Source organism: Glycine max, chromosome 2 (genome assembly GCF_000004515.6).
Source record: "Glycine max cultivar Williams 82 chromosome 2, Glycine_max_v4.0, whole genome shotgun sequence".
In the NCBI taxonomy this organism is placed as follows: domain Eukaryota; kingdom Viridiplantae; phylum Streptophyta; class Magnoliopsida; order Fabales; family Fabaceae; genus Glycine; species Glycine max.
Window position 1 is genome coordinate 46,920,092 of NC_016089.4, and position 20,533 is coordinate 46,940,624.

The following is a 20,533-nucleotide window of genomic DNA, read 5'->3' on the forward strand; positions in this document are numbered from 1 at the left end:
AATAAGTTTGATTTGGATATCTAAATTGTCTTTGATTAACTCATTAAAGTGATGATTTAGTTCGGTCCCTGTTAAAATATTAATTTTTATTTTTAACTAACACCTAAAATTACTTATTATTCACACAAATTATTTTATTCATATTTATTTTAGAGAAACCATTTTTGTGTTTGTGATAAATCCAAACTCGACTTACGCAATTAAAGTGTGTATGGAGAAAGTTATCATAATCTCTTCCCTTTGAAAAAAGGGAAGTCATAATCATGTCTTCGTTACTTTCCAATCATCTAGGCTTATATTTCAGAAGTTATTTTACTCTATTAAAAAAAGATTGATATTCATTTTACACGGTGAGAATTAAATATGTATTTTTTATTAAATAAATTATTTTTACTTTCAAGTTTGATACTTGTTAATTTAATATGTAAAATTAGAATGTAGGTAAAGTTAATTACATAGTTTTGAACTAAATTTGGAAATTAATATCCAAAATTTAGAAAAGCTCGACTGCTCTTGGTCCACTGCATTAATTTCATTCATATTTTTTATAGTTTTTTTTATAAAAAAAAAAACATTTTTTTATTTTATTTTTTATGAAACTGTAAAATTAGTTTGACTATGATTTATGTTAAAAAGCGCTTTTGAACCCTGTCGATTCCACTGCAATAATTCCATCATTTATATATGTATGAAATCATAACTTATTTTTTGGTGAGTATTTGTAAAATTAATTTTAAATAAAAATAATTTAGTAACACTAATTTTGAAGTTATATAATTTATGTTTGAATATATTTTATAAATAAGTTAATGACAAATTCAGTATAGCTTTTTTATTTAACAAAAAACTATTTAAAGTTATTTTAATATAAAATTCGTTTTAGAATTAAAAGTAATACTCAACTTATAATCAAACAAGTGAATATGCGCTAAAAATCGTAATTCCGGAAAATTCAATTTTCAACCTAACAAGCACTTTCAAAATTCATATTGAAGAAAATCATCATAATTTGACAAAAATGTTTTTATTTATCTATATAAGCTGCGCCAAACTCGTGTAGACATCCGCATCTAATCTAAGGAGTCATTTTTGTGGGCCAAAGGCACCGAACTTGACCCCTCAATGAACAGATAATTGACTATGATATGCCAAAAAACAACACCACATCACAAATGGATAAACCTCTCCACAAAGTCGGTTTGATAGATAACCCAATATCTTATGTGAATTGATTAACATTTTACTATGACTATGTATGTAAAAAGGATTTTTTTTAGGAGAGACAAAATACCTATTTGGAAAAGAAACTTTTCTATCAAGTTAAAATTAATTTATATATATATATATATATATATATATATATATATAAAAGGAATTTTTATCTAAAATAAAATCTACTTTTAGGAAATTTAAATATATATTTTTAAATTAGAACTTGTATAAGTCAAATTTCTTGGTACTATATTTTTCTTTTTGTGCTATATTTAAGAGGTTGTCATATCTAACATATATTTTTTTATATACATGAATTTAGAGACTGAATCACTCATTATATGCTTATTATCTATTAACTATATTAATTCATATGTATTATTATTAGATTAATGGTTTTAAATTAAATTAAACAGAAAATGTGATTATATTACTGATGTCATAAGTTTTCTTTTTCTTTGACTAAAATACACATAGACATAATCTTTGAAATAGCGATGTTAGGATTTACAAATTCTAATCGATGACGTTACATGTAAAGTTTACCTGGAATACTAATTCGCTTTACCAAACATATTAGGTAAATAACTTGTTTGTTTAGCTTAACTAATTGCCAAGATGCTTTTATAATATAATAATAGTATAAAACAAAATGAGCTTGCTCGTGCTTCAAATTAAATTATTCTAACATTGACTTAACGTGTATTTGGATCTATTTTTTAAAAAAAAATTACAACTATCTTACGTAATTATTTTAAAAATATATTATTTTCTACTTCAACTATATTTCTAAAGATACATAAAAGAATTTAACTGTCACGCAGTTACAATTAAAAAAAATTCATTGATATGACTTCTAACTTTATTATTATAAAATTCAACAAACTTATCTGAATAACAATATATAAATTATTAATATTATCAAACTATTACCTATTTCTTTTCAAACTTAAAAGACTTTTTACATTAAAATTAAGCATAATACAAATCTCAAACAAAGTTAGAGGTACAAAAGTAGTTTAACTTTATTAAAATGCTCAAAACGAAAGTATCATTGCTTAAGAACCAAATCACAAATAATTTGTTTTTTCTAATAAAAAGTACAAACAGTTTTTTTTAAAAAAAAAACAATAAAAATTGGGGAGACTTTTCTTTCAGCCCCGTGAAAACTTTCTTGAAGGAGAGAATTTCTTTCCAGCATAATTGTTAATATGGATTGGGCACATCAACCTAGCTAATCTGATTTCACTAAAATGGTAGTTAGGTTAAAAAATGACTCACCAAAAATAGGTAATATTGATTTAACTCACTTAACATGCATATTAATTAGATCTGAATTGGGTTAATACGATTGAAAGAAATTGTAAAAAATAAAAATAGATTAAAACTATTTGGGAAGACAATAATCCTAATACTCTTTTGTCTTTCTAGAATGGTGCACGTTGGTGTAATGAAATGAGATGTTAGTTGGCTTCAAAGTTGACTCTCTCACAATGATAACCCCATGCAAACACTCTGATAATTAAGTTAGTAGTGATTTTATCATATAAAGTTTTGCTTTAATTTGGATGGGAAAAAATGTATTCATATGAAGTCTTGGGTGAAGATACTTATGGGGAAAGGGAAGTGACATGAATAGATAGATCATTAGATCATATTGTTAGTCTTTTATTGCTTTTCCATTAGCTTTTGAGTCAAAAGTAGACCATCAATGCATGTATGTGCAAGAGAAAATGCTATATATAAATTATATTGCCAAGTCCATTCTTAAAAAATTGTACAATTTGGTGTCTCGGATGATTTAGTCATGCACCAACAAGATTAACTACAGATATGCTATCCAGGGTGTTGAGATGAAAGTGAACCCTCTTTGATTAGGCTAGGTCCTTAGACCATTTTTTGGCCTAAGATGGTACCATAACATATATTTTTTCCACTTAATTACTAATATTTCCTTCTTTTTTTTCCTCCCAGTTCACTATTCATTGATCATCCATCATGTTTCATTCATCATCAATGAGAGGCAAGAGCTACTTGAAGAGAGGTGAAAACAATTATTATATTTCAATTTGAGTGTTAGTTATATGGTGTTTAAAGATTTGAAATTCTGGTAACAATATGTAGGATTTGAGTTTTGATGGAACCATGAGATTTGAACTAAAGATAGAGGATCTCTCTCAAAAAAACTAAAGATAGAAGATGAATGAAATAATAGAAGAAATAAAGAAAATTCCTAAATACTTACCCGTTATATCTTACATTGATTTCAATCTTATCCCTTATCCAATATTAATATTATTAATTAATTAATTAAATGTTAACAATTCTTTCCTACTTACAGCAAGACCTTTTCTATATTTTTTAAAGAAAAATCCAATTTTGTTAACTCGTATATACTTCATACCATTATCACTTACCACACAATACACTTTATATACGAAAATACATGAATCTATATCATTTTGTAGTATACGATACTATTTTTTTAACTGGAAAGGATCCAAGGCTTCTATTGAACCAATCCATTTTAGAGTAAAGAAATATCTTTATTCACTGTGCAAGCCAAAATCGAATCTTAAATTTTGATTAAAAGAATTAAGTATTGAATCCCTTGTATCAATTGTGTTGAATTACTTATTTACATATAATATCTTTAATACTTTCCGTCTTTCACTATAAGAACTTTTTTGAGAAATTTATTTGTCCATTTTTTATAAGATTTTTTTAATAATTTTAAGATGCATTAATATTTTTTTACATATTTTTATTTAATTTTTTTTCAAACATTAATGAAAAATAAGTAAATCGATAAAAAAAATTAAAATGATAATAGAAATAATTAATAGATCGAATATAATTAATTAAATTAATTATTTTTTCTAAAGACATGAATTAATTGAAAAAAAAGATGGAAGAGAGTAAGATCTAAACAAATCCCTTGTTGATTGTGTTATACACAATTTACTAAGAGCATGTTTGAATAGAGAATTTTAATTAAGGAATGTAATTTATTAAAGAATTTAAATTTCTTTAATCTAAAATTCATTTGTTTGGATGTTTTTTTAAGAAAAATTTAAATTTTTGGAATTTTAAAACAGAATTTTAAATAATTAAAAATGAGAAATTTTAATTTCCTTCTAAAAGTTGAGAAATTGAAATTCTTTTCCAAAATATCCGTTTATTTCATTTATAACATTCATCCTCTCTTCTACTTGAAAGTTTCTAAATTTCATTTTCGAACTCGCAACTCTTCTCTCAGGTATATCCTTTTCTTCAAGAAACATAATCCGAGCTCGCGAAGCGTCGATTGAGTGCAGATGTAAGGGGACACGCAGCACTGTATCTGTCAAGTCAGGGGAGCAGTTGTCGCTACCTATCACAACCCGAAGGGCTTGGGTCAAGCGCACGACTGAATGATGTGGTCGGATGTGGTGGTGTACGCTGCCGTATCTGGGTTATCACGTGAGACTACTCATGCCGCATCAATATTATTTATTTAGTTTTGAAAACACACAAATCATATTTTCTCTTCTCTTTGTATTCATTTTCTTTCACCCTCACAATTTTAATTTATTTTATCGAAACATAAAAAATTAAAAATAAAAAATTTCAATTAAAATTTTTAAAATTTAAAATTCCTAAATTCCTTCCTCCAAACCCATTCTTAAAAGGAAAGTAGAAGAGAGAGAGAGAGAGGCGAGAAAAGGCTTTTGAGTTATGATGATGAAAGAAATCATGATTATTTATCTGAAACTAAGGGGGTTGAGTGTGAGGCAAGTTGTGCTTTTACGAGATTTAGTCTAGGAGAATAAGAAACCCGGATTGTTCACGTGCCAACCAAGAATCTCGAAGCTCCCAAAATCCAACAGCTAAAAAATTCACAGCTGTGTCATCCATGACCATGATTCAATCCCATCCAAATCCCTCTCTATAATGCCTTCATCAAGATCCAGTAGTAGGAACGAAACAACGATTGAGTAATCCTCACTTGATGATACTACTAGTCCTGAGATGATAACATCAAACTTCGCAATAACAACGAAACTTCCTTATAATTTATCTTTCTCTCTTTCTTTCTTTCTTCCTTCCCTCTCTTCTATTCTCTTCTTGTCTTTACATCACACCCTCTTTCCCCCTTTGCCAAAGCTCTGATCTTTTCCCTCTCCAATCCCCGTTTCTCCACTTTTCTTGATCAGGGTGCCTCGTTTTCTCAGTTTCTGAATCATTTTTTGTTCTGGGCCTCTCTCCACTTCGGAAAAAGATCTGATTTTTCGCCCCCTTTTTTTTGTTTCGAATCCCTCGTGAACCCTCTTTTCTCGATCTGGGGTGTGAAGGAAACCGCTTTTTATCGTTTCAATTATGAGGAAAAGGGAGAGGGAGAATCCTTGTGGCGTGTGTGGCCACTATCACAAATACGAAGAAGGGGAAGTGTGTTCAATTTGCGGTCACCGGATTCCGGTTGGATCGGAGAAAACTTCGATACAAGTCAGTGCTTTTCCTTCCGTTGTCCTGCCGGAATTTCTTTACCTAGGAAGCTACGACAATGCGTCCCGCTCCGAGCTTCTCAAGACTCAGGGGATTTCTCGTATCCTCAATGTAAGAGGGGTGTTATTGTCTTTTGAATCTGGCATCTTTGCAATTTCATTTTTTCAATGATCATCTATGAATGTACGGATGCCGGTTGGTTAAATGTTGTGTGGGGGGGTGGGGTTGTTGTTTGTGGGTTATTACGTGTTGTTGTTTGAGGTTTCGGTTTTTTATTGGGTAATTGTAGTTGGTGTGGTTTAGGTTATTAAGGGTTTCTTCCTTAACAATACTCTAATAGGTTTCTTAGTGGCAAATGTTGTTTGAGTGTTTATTTTCTTATACTAATACCTTTGAATTTTCTGTCTGTGCAGACTGTTCCTTCTTGTCAAAATCTCTACAAGAACTCGTTTACCTATCACTGCCTTCCAGATGACAAAACTTTGCCATTTGATGAAGCAATTCAGTTTCTAGGTATGTTCTTTTTTGTCCATTCAAAATTTATACTGCTTATAAATTCACTTGCTTAGGTGCTTCTTTAACATGGATTTGCATTTTTTTTATTAATACCTCTCAAACATGATACTTGCACATTCTATTGGAACTATTGGAATGTCAGTCTACTCTTCATGCTTTAATACAAATAAATGATCTGCTTTGTGGTCTTTTTACCTTTATTGCATTTGGTATTTCTTATTTTTCTAAAAAATAAAGGTACAGGATATGTTGTATTTCTGTCATAGTGATTGATTGTTCTTCTAAAAGAATGGAATGGACACATTTTCTTTTACGATGATTTTTGCACTTCTACTTTATATATTGCTCTATGAACCATCTAGTCAATTTATGTACTATTAATAAGCTGTAAATGGGAAAGAAAAGGCAATTGAATCACATAGACCTGGGAATCTTGGATGTTTGTTCTTCTGTGAGTATATGATTTCAATTTCCCTTTCCGTCCACTTTTACCTATAGACTTAGGTGGTTTGGGCATGTAGAGAGAAGACCGGTAGACTCTGTAGTGAGGAGAGTAGACCAGATGGAGAGAAGGCAAACAATTCGAGGCAGAGGAAGACCCAAAAAGACTATAAGAGAGGTTATCAAGAAGGATCTCGAACTTAATGATTTGGATAGAAGTATGGTACTTGATAGAACATTATGGTGGAAGTTGATCCATGTAGCCGACCCCACCTAGTGGGATAAGGCGTTGTTGTTGTTGTTGTCCACTTTTACCTATCTGTGAGTGTTTTCAAAAGAACCTGCTTAAAGTTAATGTTGAAGAAAGCTTCTTCAGCAATTTGATTATTTGAGAGCATCCGTGTCATCTATCAGTGTATCACGATGATTTGTTATATTTTTTTCCCCTCATCATCATCAGCATCTATACCCATGACTTCAGGTTCTTGACATATTAAAGATTCTTTCAGGGGCTTAAACTTTCCCAACAGTGCATTATTGAGTTGGAGTAAAGGAGAAAGCTCTAATCTATTTTTCTTATCAGTGAGCACCATACTGGTTGTTGTACTGAGATAAGTACCATGTTGAATAGTGGTGTGGAGCCCCCCCCCAGATAGGAGCACCATACTGGTTCTTCTACTTGATAGGAGGTGAATTACACCCTAGAAATATATAGTAATTAATGAGAGAGAAAATTATGGAGCCCCAAAAATTAATGTTCATGAAAAGGAAATAAAGATATTATTTATTTTACATACATAATTTTACAAATTTCTGTTGTTAACTGTATATTTTTTATGTTGATCACGAATCTTATGGTTTGTGATATGTTTTGATTCATGATTCCAAGATAGGTCTTTTTATTCACAATTTGATAACCAGTACCTGGAGGCAATTGTTATGCTATCCTAAATTATCTTTCAAAATGTCTAAGCCTTAGATTGTGATAAAATTGGTAATTTTTTGTGGTTTTTCACCTTTTCCCTAACCATGTTCTGCTCCTGCTTTCTGCTAATCTGCTCCCATCTTTTCTCCTCCAATATTGTTAATCGTGGATGGGGAGACATGTTTGTGTGGACTTGTATTGTAATGTATTTCCATCATTGGATAGTTAATCTCTGAAAAAATTCTCTAGTGTATTAAGCTTTATTTGAAGTTGCTAGCTCTCTAAATTTTTTTCTCATTTGGTTTAGTTTAAATGACTGTCATTTATTATAACATTCCCTGTTGAAGTTTAGTTTTATATTCTATTTTGCATATATTTGTTTTCCACAATATAATCAGCCTAAAATGTTGACAACATTAACGCACTATTAAATGAGTAAATGCTGTTATTCCCTGCATTGAATTATAACATTTGATTTGGCTAATTAAAACTAACTAGTAATCAATAGTTTGATTAGTTTCTTCATTTTACTATTGGCAATACTTTTTTCTCCAATATGTCTTCCTATTACCCTTGATAATGAAGTGAGTGCTGTGTGCTTCCTTTGCAGAGCAATGTGAGAAGGACAAGGAGCGTGTTCTGGTTCATTGCATGTCAGGAAAGAGTAGGTAAGATATTGCTGCAACATGCTATCATAAGCATGACGGTGACATTTGGCAGTGATTAGTTTCATTTGAATTAGTTAGTGATAACCATCATAAAATAAAAGGGAATTGATATAGGTTATTGTACTGCAGCCTTTCAAATGAGGAATGCAGTATATAAATGTTATTATTTTCTCTGAATCACATGTATTCTACGGCAGGTCTCCAGCTATTGTGATTGCATACTTGATGAAGTTCAAAGGGTGGAGACTTGCACAGAGTTATCAGTGGGTAAAAGAACGGAGACCTTCTGTTGAATTAACTCAAGGTATGTTTGTTTACTGTTTTCATTTTTGCTTTCAGTCTCCAATAAAGCCATCAGATTGAAGTGTGGGTAAGTTTATGACTTTTATCTGGCCAAGTTATTTATTTGAAGACCATTATGGAAAACTTGATCAAATTTAAAAGGAAAACATTTGCACTTCCATCTGTCCACTTGTTCCACCATCAATTCACTAGTATTTTTCCTTTGTTAAGCCATGTGTTTTCCGGCGACCCACTAATGCTGTTGGTTTGGTTCCAACAAATCTTATTCTTTGTGCCCATTTCTGTGATATGTCTGATTTATGCACATCACTGTTTCAGTGTTTCTGTTTCTCTTTTTTTGCTGTGTTATGTACTGCACTTCACAGCTCACAAGCTCACATTGCATGAGTCTGGTCTTATTGTTCCATTTTGTTTTTCTATTAATTTCCATCAACTTTGTTTCTTTCCCTTATTGATCCCTTATACTTCTTGACTTTTGCCATTATATTATGCTCTTTAGATAAATGGTGTCCGTGTGTGTGTCTGGAGTCGGGGCTATGTCTTTTTTTGACTATTAATTTGGATTGCTTTTTACAATTAAAAAGGAGCATTTATATGTGTGTAGTATAATGGTAATCCTGATATTTGTTTTCCCAGTCCCACTATATTGTTTTTGGAATCATCCAGGATTGACAAATGACAACTATGTTTTCACATGCATGATGATTGTTTCTTCAAAATGAAGCTGCCATCTTCAGTTTGTTGTTACAGTAATAGAATACAAGGTTTTTGCCCTTTGGTAATAAACACACCATTCTGAATAGTTTCTGTTAGAATTGGTGTGATATTACTCGTTTCCACTTATTTATGTTTTTCTGTATCAAGTAGTGAATAATTTCAGGGTTTGGTTGCCTTTCACGAGGCTAATTATCATCTTTCTAACATGCATACTTCCTCTCTTAATGTAGGTGTGTACCAGCAACTGCAGGAGTTTGAGCAAAAGATCTATGGACCGATTGATAGTGGCAGCTCTGTGCCGCCTGGTTTCTTGCCTACAGCACCTTCAATTAGCTTTGGTTTCCCAAAGATCAATGATCCAGCTCAGCTTCCTTCCTTCAGCACTGCTGGAACTCCTTCAATCTTTGCGCGAGCACCCCTAGATATTGCTCCAACCGAGTTTACATTCGGTGCCGGTCAGACTCAGAAGAATGTGGCTGGAAACCCCTATAATGCAAATCCAGCAAATCCAAATGGCACTGATATCCAAATGGATGGTTCTTGATCCTTCACCAGCCACATGTGTGATTAAGCTGCTTGACAATTTGGCTTGTGGTGAAGCTTGCAAGGTACCAGGCTGCCATATTTCAAGTCAAGTTTGCAATAATCATAAGTGACTTGTCTATTCTACACCAACTTCTTTTTTCCCTTGTATTTCTCAAATCTTTTCATAGTTATCTCTGGTTGTAGTATTGAGTTACAGCATAATATTCTTACTGGCCTCAGTAGATCTGCGCGACAATATCCAGTTTTTAATATTACAAGCAAAATCTTGTCTATAAAGTCTACAAAATAGTAAACAATCGAGCTGTGGAACCGCTGTTCTGAAATATAGAAAAATTCATGGATAAGCTTTTGAAATTCACTATCAAGTTTTTCACCAAAACCATAAGATGCTTGTTATCTGGCGACTGAATGTGATTTTCTGATCGTGCTTTCTGTCCTATTACGTAAGCATATTAAGTTATTCACGTGGAACTGTCAACATTTCACCACTTATGTCTCAGTCTCATCTCACCCTCAACATCAACATTATTATGTACTCTATCATTCACTTATGCTTAATCAGGCCCAGCTCAATAATTTATGGTCGCATTAAAGTCATGTTATACCTGAGTTCCATGCAAAAGCCTTGCCAATTCATTTAATAGTACTTAGCAATCACCATTTTTCTGTGGTTTCCCTCCTCTCATCTCTAATGTTCGATGAACAGTAAAATTCTGTGATATTTTTACTTTTTATTTTAATTTAAAACTTTTTTTTTCACTTTCACATTTTTTTTTCTTTCTACTTTACCAAACATACACTAAAGCTTGAACAGATATTTCTTGTCCTTTCAGCCTTTACTCATTCAGTCATTCTAGTGTCCACATAGCTTTTCAAAATTAGACCAAATTGAAGTGTGTTTTCTTTCTCCTCTAATACTAAATTTGCATTTCTCTGTTTTCTTTCAAGGGAGGATGACCCTTGATACAATGATTGAGTGTGTTTGGTTTTACATTGAGAGGTTTTTAAATAGTCATTGAATTAAAAGTTTTGAATTTTTATTTCTCATAAAATATGTATGAAAATGTGTAGCTGTTCTAATATTAAACCAAACTAATCCTAATCCTAAGTTGTTATCTTATGATTTGAATCTCATTTGTTTAAATCTTGAAAATAACCTTCCGGTTTATAAGAATAATAATAAGGTTGTGTACATTTGTTTTCTCCAAATCTTAGTAATCTTTTGGCTCATAAGAAATAACCCTAAGTTGATAGTTTTTTTTTTATGATCATTGATAAAAAAAAAAAGTTGTATGAAAACTTCTTTGCTCTTATTGTTTTTATAAAATTGTGAAAATGCAAAATAAAAATATAGCTCCTTATCAAATAAGTTCATTAAAATAAACTTGTTTTTGCTATCATTTTTTAGTTGGAAGCTAATATATACTTGTCGAGGTTGTCTATCTTCGCAAAAAGTCTTTCCATTTTGAGAATAGGAGAAAACATTTATGAAGGGAGTGGGGAACCGTGCATATAAATAGAGTCTTATATCTAAAATAATAGAGGAAAATCTAGTATGATTAAATATGAAAAAGAGTGAGGATCATTAAAAACAATTTTGTTATTTGTATGGTACATTACGTGTTGCATATCATTTCTAGTTAGAACAATCTTATCTCAATTTATTTATATATTTAATGTTTTTTTTCCTTTTATAAGCAAATGATATGTATATCAGTACTGACTTGTCCCCATTAAGATTTTACACCAACACTAGGGGAGTGACTCAATATAATGGCTAACCTTAAGCTCACTTGAAGCACAAAGATTTTTTTAATTGACAATGTTAGTTGTTAATATTGTTAGTATGATGATAATGACAATCATAAAAAGAAGCATAGAAGCCTTTTAATTTTGCTGCCAGCCAAGACCATGATGAAAATTTGATAGAATCTAGAAGTCATTGTGTATTTATGTGGCGTGACCTTTTCAAACCCAATCATCACTAATTCCTTGTGTGTCAGACGTACACCCTCCAATCATTATTACATGAAATAACTTTAATAATATTGGTTCCCAAGGATTTCAACATCAATTTAGGATCGATATTAAATCGACCATTATTGAAAGTATGTATTTTTCAACATTAATTTTAAAATTGATGTTATAAATCATTATCTATATCGATTGCTGGTTAAAATCGATATAAAAATGTGACCAAAATTTTATATTTTGAAATGTTTTTTATAATGATTTTAAAATGTTAATGTTTAAAGGCGTATACAATATTAATTTTTGACAAAATTAATATTATTTTTATAATTTTTTAAAATATTTTGTTTGCTTTTACAATGAATAAATTAAAACCAGAATTAGTCGAGATAATTTTTACAATAATGATATATATATATATATATATATATATACTCAAATTATTATGGAATAAATAGCTTGCAAATTAACAAAGACTACCACGATGGTGATGCGAGTCATCTATTCTATCACGCCCTTCCTTTGGAAATTTAACCTGCAAAGGAGTTCTTTGGTCATACCCAAATTGAGATCATGAGCAAAATCATATATATGTTGCGGGTACAAATGGGACTGTGCCATACATTGTTTTTCACATTCAATGTTAATAGGTGTGAAAGTTGGGACTGTTATAGATAGAATAATTAACTTAACAATTACAACAAATACAAAAATGGAACTGAATGCTACAAACTCCATGGTAGTTTGATTCAAAACTTTGCTTACAATGAAGGTTGCAAGGATCTTCGTTATATTTACAAAAACCATACAAATTTTACCTAGACATCTATTAGGTACTACCATTTGCACGATTTCCTACAACAAATTATATATCAACTAGTCACATAAATAATTAATCTCGTAAAATTCAATGCACACAAATTAGAATTGAACATCTAGAATTTGTGGAAAGTAATGCTCATCATCAGAAACAGTGTGGCTGCGAGTGTTGTAGCTCTTTATGTTGCTTCTCAGCCTATAGTGGTTCACAATCATGGCCGAGAGAGATGGTGTTGGGTTGAACAAACCACAATTCACCACCGGAATGTCAATGTCCTTCGGATCAATCCCCGTTTTGGCCAAAAGAGCATCCAGGGCATTGAACATGACGATGTTTTCCTCTAGATGCACTTCGTTCATGCAAAGCTTGGGCGGGCAAGAAGTGATTCCTCTGGGAAGGTAGGTCTTGTCGCCCAAACCCGTCCTTGTGGAAATCTTCCTCTGGAATTGGAGAGACTCTTCCTCGAACCCCTCACTCTCTTTGGTCATCTTTAGAAATCCTTCCATCGATATTTTGTGTTCTTTCTTCGGCTTGTAGCACGCGAAGTCCACCAGGTACACCGTCGGGGAGCGTTTCCACCGGTACAAAGCGCCCAAGGAGAGGAGCACCGTCGAAGCCACCGCCATAGTCTCAGCGTCGAGAAGGTGGTTGTGGATGGGAGTAGAGTTTGGAGAGCTTGAGACAACCGGTTAGAGAACATAATGCTGGCTGCAAGTGAGAAGAAGCTCTATGAGCAAATCTTCAACGGAGTCGAAACTTCCATTGACGATGCTGGCTTCATGAAGACGGTGAAAGGTCCCAAATCGTGAATGGTTAGGGTTGGGGTTGCGATGAGTGGTTAGATTTGAGGTAGAGGTGAGGGGTTAGGATTATTAGAAATGTACGGTTCACATGTTAAGGGATCAATTATAATATTAATTTTTATAAAATCGATATTAACCAATACTAATAACATCATGAGTTTATAACAACTGATGTTAAATTATTAAAATTATTGCTAAGGACATCAGTTACCTAACTAATGTTAAAAATGATATTTTATTTATAAAAATGTTAATATATATTTTTTTAAAGTTGATTTTTTTAAAATCAATATTAAATAGGTGATGTTCTAGCAGTGAATTTTGCTTGTAAATTTTTTAACAAATCCTCCTCCCAAACACGTTCCATGGTACACGATGCATATAATTAAGTAGTCTTATACCTATAATATTTCCCAAAATTAAAGGAACAACTTTTCTTATTTTATTTTTGTTGTCCTTAATAAAACCCACATATATAATATAACAAAGGTTTCATCCCCAACAAAGGTTACCCATTACCCACACAATCTTGTTGGTTGCTGTTATCTTAACAATTCCACATATATTCACTTTCTCCCTTGCCAAATAAACTATAAATAGTATAAATGATATAAAACTATATATAGCTAATGAGTGGGAAGCTATATAACTTCATGTAGTATGCTCAAAAAACGAAAAAACGTATCACAGCAATCCTGCCACTTTCACAATGCACTGTAAAGTACACTGTTTATCAACTATGAATTTTTATATTAAAATTAAATCGATGATTTTTTTAACAATCATTTTAAAAATCATACTTAAAACGTCACCTAATTAATATTGTAAAAATGTTTCCAATAACATTGTCTTAAAATGAAAATCTATAATTGTTGCATATGAATGAGAACAAAAAAAAAAGTAACAAAAATTGGACTCTAGACTTGGCAAGAACTTGAAAACAAATACTTACTCTAGCTAGCATGTTTGGAAATTCGATGGAAACAACAAATTAATCACATTTAGGACGTGAAAGCTACAACTATTAGCTTTGGAAAAACACATCTGGAAACATGGATCTGAGACATGAAATCAAACAGGCTAGAATCATATCAATGTCCCAAGACATTGACATTGTTGTGTGCAACATCTGGAGAGTCATCACCATGGCCATCATCATCATGATGATGGAAACTAGAAGCAACTTTCCTCACTGCAGCCTTGAAAGTGTCATCAATATCACCATACAATCCAAGAGAGTCATCTTCCTCTGTGCATTCTTCCACTCCTCCTTCCGAGTGGTGGGATCCGCACCCTTCAGGCGGCTCTTCGCGCCTCACGGCATGAATGGTTGGACCATCGTCGTCGTCGCCGCTGGCCTCAGTGCCCTTCATGCACCACATGCTAACAATGAGAACTCCAAGACCAAACACGAGCATTCCTTTGGTATATTCGGCCATTGCTAGCACAAGATATTGGTTTTAGTTAGTTTAGTCTTTGAGAGTGATGCACAAAGCTAGGTAGAAAAGAGAATGTGGGGCAATTTAAAGGCAATGTTGTTTACAATTATGGGAGCAATATTTAAGGTTGTGGTTTAGAGAGTTAGAACTGGTCTTAAGGTAGATCCACTTGAAGCTGGAAACATGTTATGGTGTGCGTAGTACAATTCTCACTACAAACGTGGGAAGTGAAGATCGGCTATTTTTAGTTGAAACGTACGTGTAATAATTATGATGGTTAACATTGTAAAAATTGCAACAATATGCAGAAGAAGTTGCATCGAACTAAGGACTGTGTCACTGTGTGCATGTTGAGCCACTTGCATATTTGTTTCAACGTGTTTGGGAAAATTTATTTGAGAAAAATAATGTTTTATTTCGGAACTTTAAAATTTGTTTAGAAGATTGATAAATATAAATTATTTTTTTTCAAAATAAACTAAATTAAATGATACGCGTTGAGGATGTAAACGAATATATAGTCTCACAGAAAACAATGCTTATCGCCATTGGTACATCCATACTATTATTTTGATGCACAGCTCTTACATATATATATTACCGATCATGATTTTTTCCCTGTAGAATATGATACTAAGAATTTGCAACATTTGCATATTCTGTTCAAATAAACTATTTGAGTTAAACACTCTTAGTCCGTAATCATAATTGTGATGATATTTTTCAAAATTTAAACTTTAAGTATATGTCTTATATGTTGAAAAGAATTAAATTGCAACATAATGGTTTTCATTAATTATTTTATAAAATAAATTCACCTCATTTAATTTTTATTTTAATAGAATAACAAACGGGTGCCAGAGATTTTGTCCTTGCAACCTCTATATCACATCGATCACAAAGTTAGATATAAATACTACCTATACCCAACTTAGGTTCCACCGTTCCAGCATCAATTTTACTCAAAATTTGGTCAAATTTGAACCCCCTTCCATAAACATATAGCAGCTAAGTGAGCAAACTGAAAGTCACAACGAATTGAATCGCTGACCCCATCTCATTTATATATTTGTTATTATTACTTGGTTAAGTTAGGATAGAAGAATAGTGGCTTGGTAGGTAGAAAGTTGAACTTCGGCCCTTGGCCCTCGTTTTGCATTTTCTGTTGGGCCTTTGGCCCTCATTTACACCCCAAAAAAGAATGGGAAACTTTATTAATTTATGTTTCATTATATTTTGACCCAAAAGCTTTTCAATGCCACTTATATTGTAGGATATAACCAATTTAGAAGAGACCGGGGAGTTGGTTTGGTTAATACTTAATACTTACTACTAAGTAGGTGGAAGCTACTGCATATATTTAATAATTTTTCATATCCATGCCCCTACAAGCTGTAGGAGGCAGTTGGTATATCTATCTGATAGTTGACACCAAAGTACCTACCCAGTTGTGTGCCATATATGGTGACCACACCCAGCTGGCTGGGTCTTCCATCAACCTCATGATTTTGTTGCATCTATTATGCTTTAATGTTGGCAGTTGGAATTCAGTATAATGTAATGGCCTCTCTAACATGGCTTTAAATTTGCACAACATTTACCATTAATTAACACCATTTGTAACCGCCACATGCTCACATAATTAATTGACTAATGATATGTGATCCATCATAATATCAAACATTTCATTAACACTTTTTTTTTCATATTTTATTAATATGATGTGATATAATTTATAAATAATTTTGTTATGAGTATGTATAATTAAGAATTTTATATTCAGATTTCTCGGTAAGAAAAAATATTTAATGAGAAAAATCAATTTTTATTGATATCAATATCTTGATTTTTGGTCAATAAATATTCTAAAATTACAAGATAAAAAATATGTCATCTTTTTTCTATTTTCTTCTATCTCAGACCATATTATCAATTATGATGAATTCTAAGATGGACTATCATCATAGATAATTCACCATGTACCACTATTTATAGTCCTTAGATTGATGTACGATGTACATTGTAAAAGCTTGTTGTAGACCTAGCTCATTAGCTCCCTTACTCGCAAATTCACATACTTAGACTCCACTCTCTAACCTAGGTGAACCCAACCTAGAGGATAATTAAGAAGTTTAGAAGTTGAAGTAGTGACAAAACAACAAATCATACTTGCTAAGACATTGGGTCAAGGACAGAAATGAAATTCCATTCATTAGACTGCGAGATTTTATCACTCATACAATTCAGGAGATGAACTCATCTAACCATTTACCTTCTTCGTTGCCATCATCAACTACACCTTACCCAATATCACACTGTTCATTTTGTCAATTTTTCCTTAGCACATATTATGCTTTTCTTGCAATTCTTGATTGTGATAAAGAACAGATACCACTTATGTTGAGAAAGTAAATGACCTTAAATGAAACGGAGGCTATAGGGTGGGAAACTTCCTTAGGTCTACCACCATGGATAAGTTTATTTAGACTGTTAGATCTTATGAATTTAAAATTAAGGGTGCGATTTTTCTTTTTTTTTTTTTTTTTTGAGTCTCTTTTTGAAATTATCCCTTGATGTCCACCTTCTGTGTCATCTCCCTGGACTCTCCACCGCTTCCTATTCCAGGCCAACCAACCAAAAAAATCCTTGAATCCCCAGCGACCCAGATTCAAGAAAATCATGTACATGCTATTGGGCGTTGCAGCCAAAGAAATGATGGTCAATACTATAACATCTTCGACGAAAAATGCAGATCCAAAAAAAGAGAGAATTTTCTACGTGCGGACTGTCACTCACCACTTCAATTCGTTCACATGATGCTACCACTCGTTACTTCGTTCGCATGACACTAGTGTGACCTCAGAGAAAAAGGGACCTATTTTTTCTCTTATTTTTATTTTGTCTATATCTATCCATCTATTTATCCATTGGTTTTAAAAATTAATTGACCTAACAAACTAAATAAACTTTCCCATGGTGAAAAACCTAATCCTAGTAGCATTCATCCCTTAGTCTAAAGGGAAAATGAATAAGAAAAATAGAAACTTGTAACCCAACATAAGGAAGCTTGACACCACGAGCCACCACATAAGAAAGCTTGACACCACACTCTAACCCAAAACCTTAAGGCTCAGGTTTATGGGTCTTCTCCTCACTTATATGGTGTTCAATCTTTCCACTTCTACCCGATGTGGGACTTCACCTCACACTTGTAACCCAATAACATTAACCTCCAATGGAAACCTCAAAATTATTATTCATCTAATGAAATATTATTTTAACTATTGCGAACAATAACTAGGATCTTTAATTTTTTTTGGTTTTAAAAAAATCTTTAACTTTTCGATGAGACATCAATATATTTCCAAAAATTGTTTGTATTAATTATGATTAATCTTCAAGCAAGTGTTCGATCCTCTCCAAGATTTTTTTTTTAAATCGAATTCAGGTCTATTTTCACAAACTTATATAGTGGAACCAATTGAGCTACAATTGGTGGGTCGATCTTATGACATACGTTCTTGTCATTCCAACCAATTTAATTTCAAAATTATCTCTAACGATAAGATCATCATTAATTTATTTTCAAAATTATCTCTAACGATAAGATCATCATTAAATTTAAACACACACATATATATATATATATATATATATATATATATATATATATATATATATATATATATATATATCTTAAATCGGACAGAAAAGGAAATTTTATTTAAATTTTTAGGTAAAATCCTTAAATTTATCCAAGTAAGAATAAAAAATTTAACCTATAGATCATAGTTATTATTGTTTTCTTTTTTAGGCATAATTGCATGATGATATTAATAAATAAAAATTAATTATAAAAAATTTATAATAACTCATATTTTACTGAATGGATTAAACTCTTGTAATATGATCATCCTAGTATAATTTAGTAATTGCAATATCTAACTCAGTTATATCTAACTTATAAATGATGTGAACAAAGCATTTAATTTAGAATCAGTAGCAGATTGACTCTCACCTCTAAGTACAGATTTAGATATCCATGCCCCCTTCTTAATTAGAACAATACAAACAATTTAACTACTATGAACATAATAAATATGATACTGATTGGGCACATATCGCACTCACGCTATTACTATCATATAAAAATGTAACTATATTGACACGACAAATTTTAATTTTGCCGGTGAACTGTCTCGATAGTCTGAATTATGAAAGGAATTTCTTAAAAGCACCAGGTGCATGTATCATGTATGAGTAGACTAATACCTGCAAATTACAATATTAATCAAAATGGAAAACGGACTTCTAAAATAAATGAAAATGGCGATCATGTCAAGATCGATAAAACCTAAACAAAAACACTAACGGACTGTTTGATACGAGGGTAACAGTAAAATAGGTAGAAATATTAGGAAAGAGAAAAATAAGATGAATGAAAATAAATGAAAGACAAAATAAATTTTAGAAATATTTGATTTGGGAGAAATTAAAAATAAAGAATAGAGAAATAAAAAGGATAAAGAAAAATAATTTGTTAATAATTTTTTGTTCAAAAAGTGGATTGTTATTTCTGAAGATCAATTTTTTTAAAATAAATTATTATACATTTATGACAAATTTAAAACATTAGTAATGCCTAGTCATAAATGTGCAACTTTTCACGGTTATCAAACTAACATAAGTAAAACTGCTAAAAATGTGCAACACACACCCTTTCTTTGGGGATTATTTATTATTATCATAGAAAATAATTTAAGATTTAGTAGAAACAATAAAATTTAAAATAGAATTATTTACTATGATAGAAAAATCATAATTAACATAATTATAAAAAGATGTATTAATGTTAATTAAATTTAAATTAGAATAAAGATATATTTATGTTATTTATTAATTTGAATTAAAAATTATAATTATTTATTAGTTAGAATATTTTAATCATAATGAGTTACTATAATTAGAATAATTACTTTAATTTGAATAAAAATGTATATTGATGTTATTATTTTATTTTAATTATAATATATAATTATATTATTAATTTAGTGGGAATTATTATGGTGTTGCCACTTGACATTTGCCAATGTGACAAAGTCTTATTTTATATAATAGTAATAATAAATTTGTAAAATAAAAATTAATCAAAAAAATTATGAATTAATATCTAATTAATAAATAATTTATTGACATGAATCTATTAATTAATTAATTAACATGAATTTACTATATAAATGTTAATTGATTGAAAAATTAGACAATTTGTCATCCAAAAACTAAAATGAATGTATTATACTAACTAATTATTGAACTAAGAGCAATGATTTTAATAAAGGATTTTTGAAAAAAAAAATATTAATCCACGTAAAGCATTTTATATTCAACCTTATAGAGAGAATCAAATTATACTTTTAATTTAAGCCTTAAGAACCGGAGAGAAATATTATTTTTTATGATATATTATAAAATATAAAATGATTAATAATATGTCCTTACTCCATAAAAGCTTTTTGAAATATGGTAGATAAAAAAATGTGCATAAACCCACAAACATGGAAAGTGGAAACCCATGCAAAAAAGCGTTCATTAAAATCCGCAACCAAACTTTCTCAGCCAATTAATCACATACATCTAAACTCGAGCTACTACTATAAAGCTTGATCTGTTGTGTATCCAAGCTTCTC

At 31.1% G+C, this 20,533-nt stretch overlaps 1 protein-coding gene across 1 annotated transcript; it reads left to right on the forward strand.

Annotated features, from left to right (window-relative positions):
- The first annotated feature begins 4,872 nt into the window (after window positions 1–4,872).
- LOC100808721 (protein-tyrosine-phosphatase IBR5) lies at window positions 4,873–10,076 on the forward strand. Its single transcript, XM_003519388.3, has 5 exons — window positions 4,873–5,808; window positions 6,111–6,210; window positions 8,190–8,247; window positions 8,445–8,551; window positions 9,498–10,076. Exons 1-5 carry the CDS (start codon window positions 5,572–5,574, stop codon window positions 9,809–9,811), a joined length of 816 nt encoding a protein of 271 aa, XP_003519436.1. The 5' UTR covers window positions 4,873–5,571; the 3' UTR covers window positions 9,812–10,076.
- The last annotated feature ends 10,457 nt before the right edge of the window (window positions 10,077–20,533 follow it).

What these genes read in the sequence shown, in the direction of transcription:
- LOC100808721 (XM_003519388.3), top strand. Translation starts at nt 5,572, where the DNA reads ATGAGGAAAAGGGAGAGGGAGAATCCTTGTGGCGTGTGTGGCCACTAT. An exon ending in GGATTTCTCGTATCCTCAAT is followed by an intron (nt 5,809 to 6,110) that starts GTAAGAGGGGTG and finishes CTGTCTGTGCAG; the next exon opens with ACTGTTCCTTCTTGTCAAAA. An exon ending in TGAAGCAATTCAGTTTCTAG is followed by an intron (nt 6,211 to 8,189) that starts GTATGTTCTTTT and finishes CTTCCTTTGCAG; the next exon opens with AGCAATGTGAGAAGGACAAG.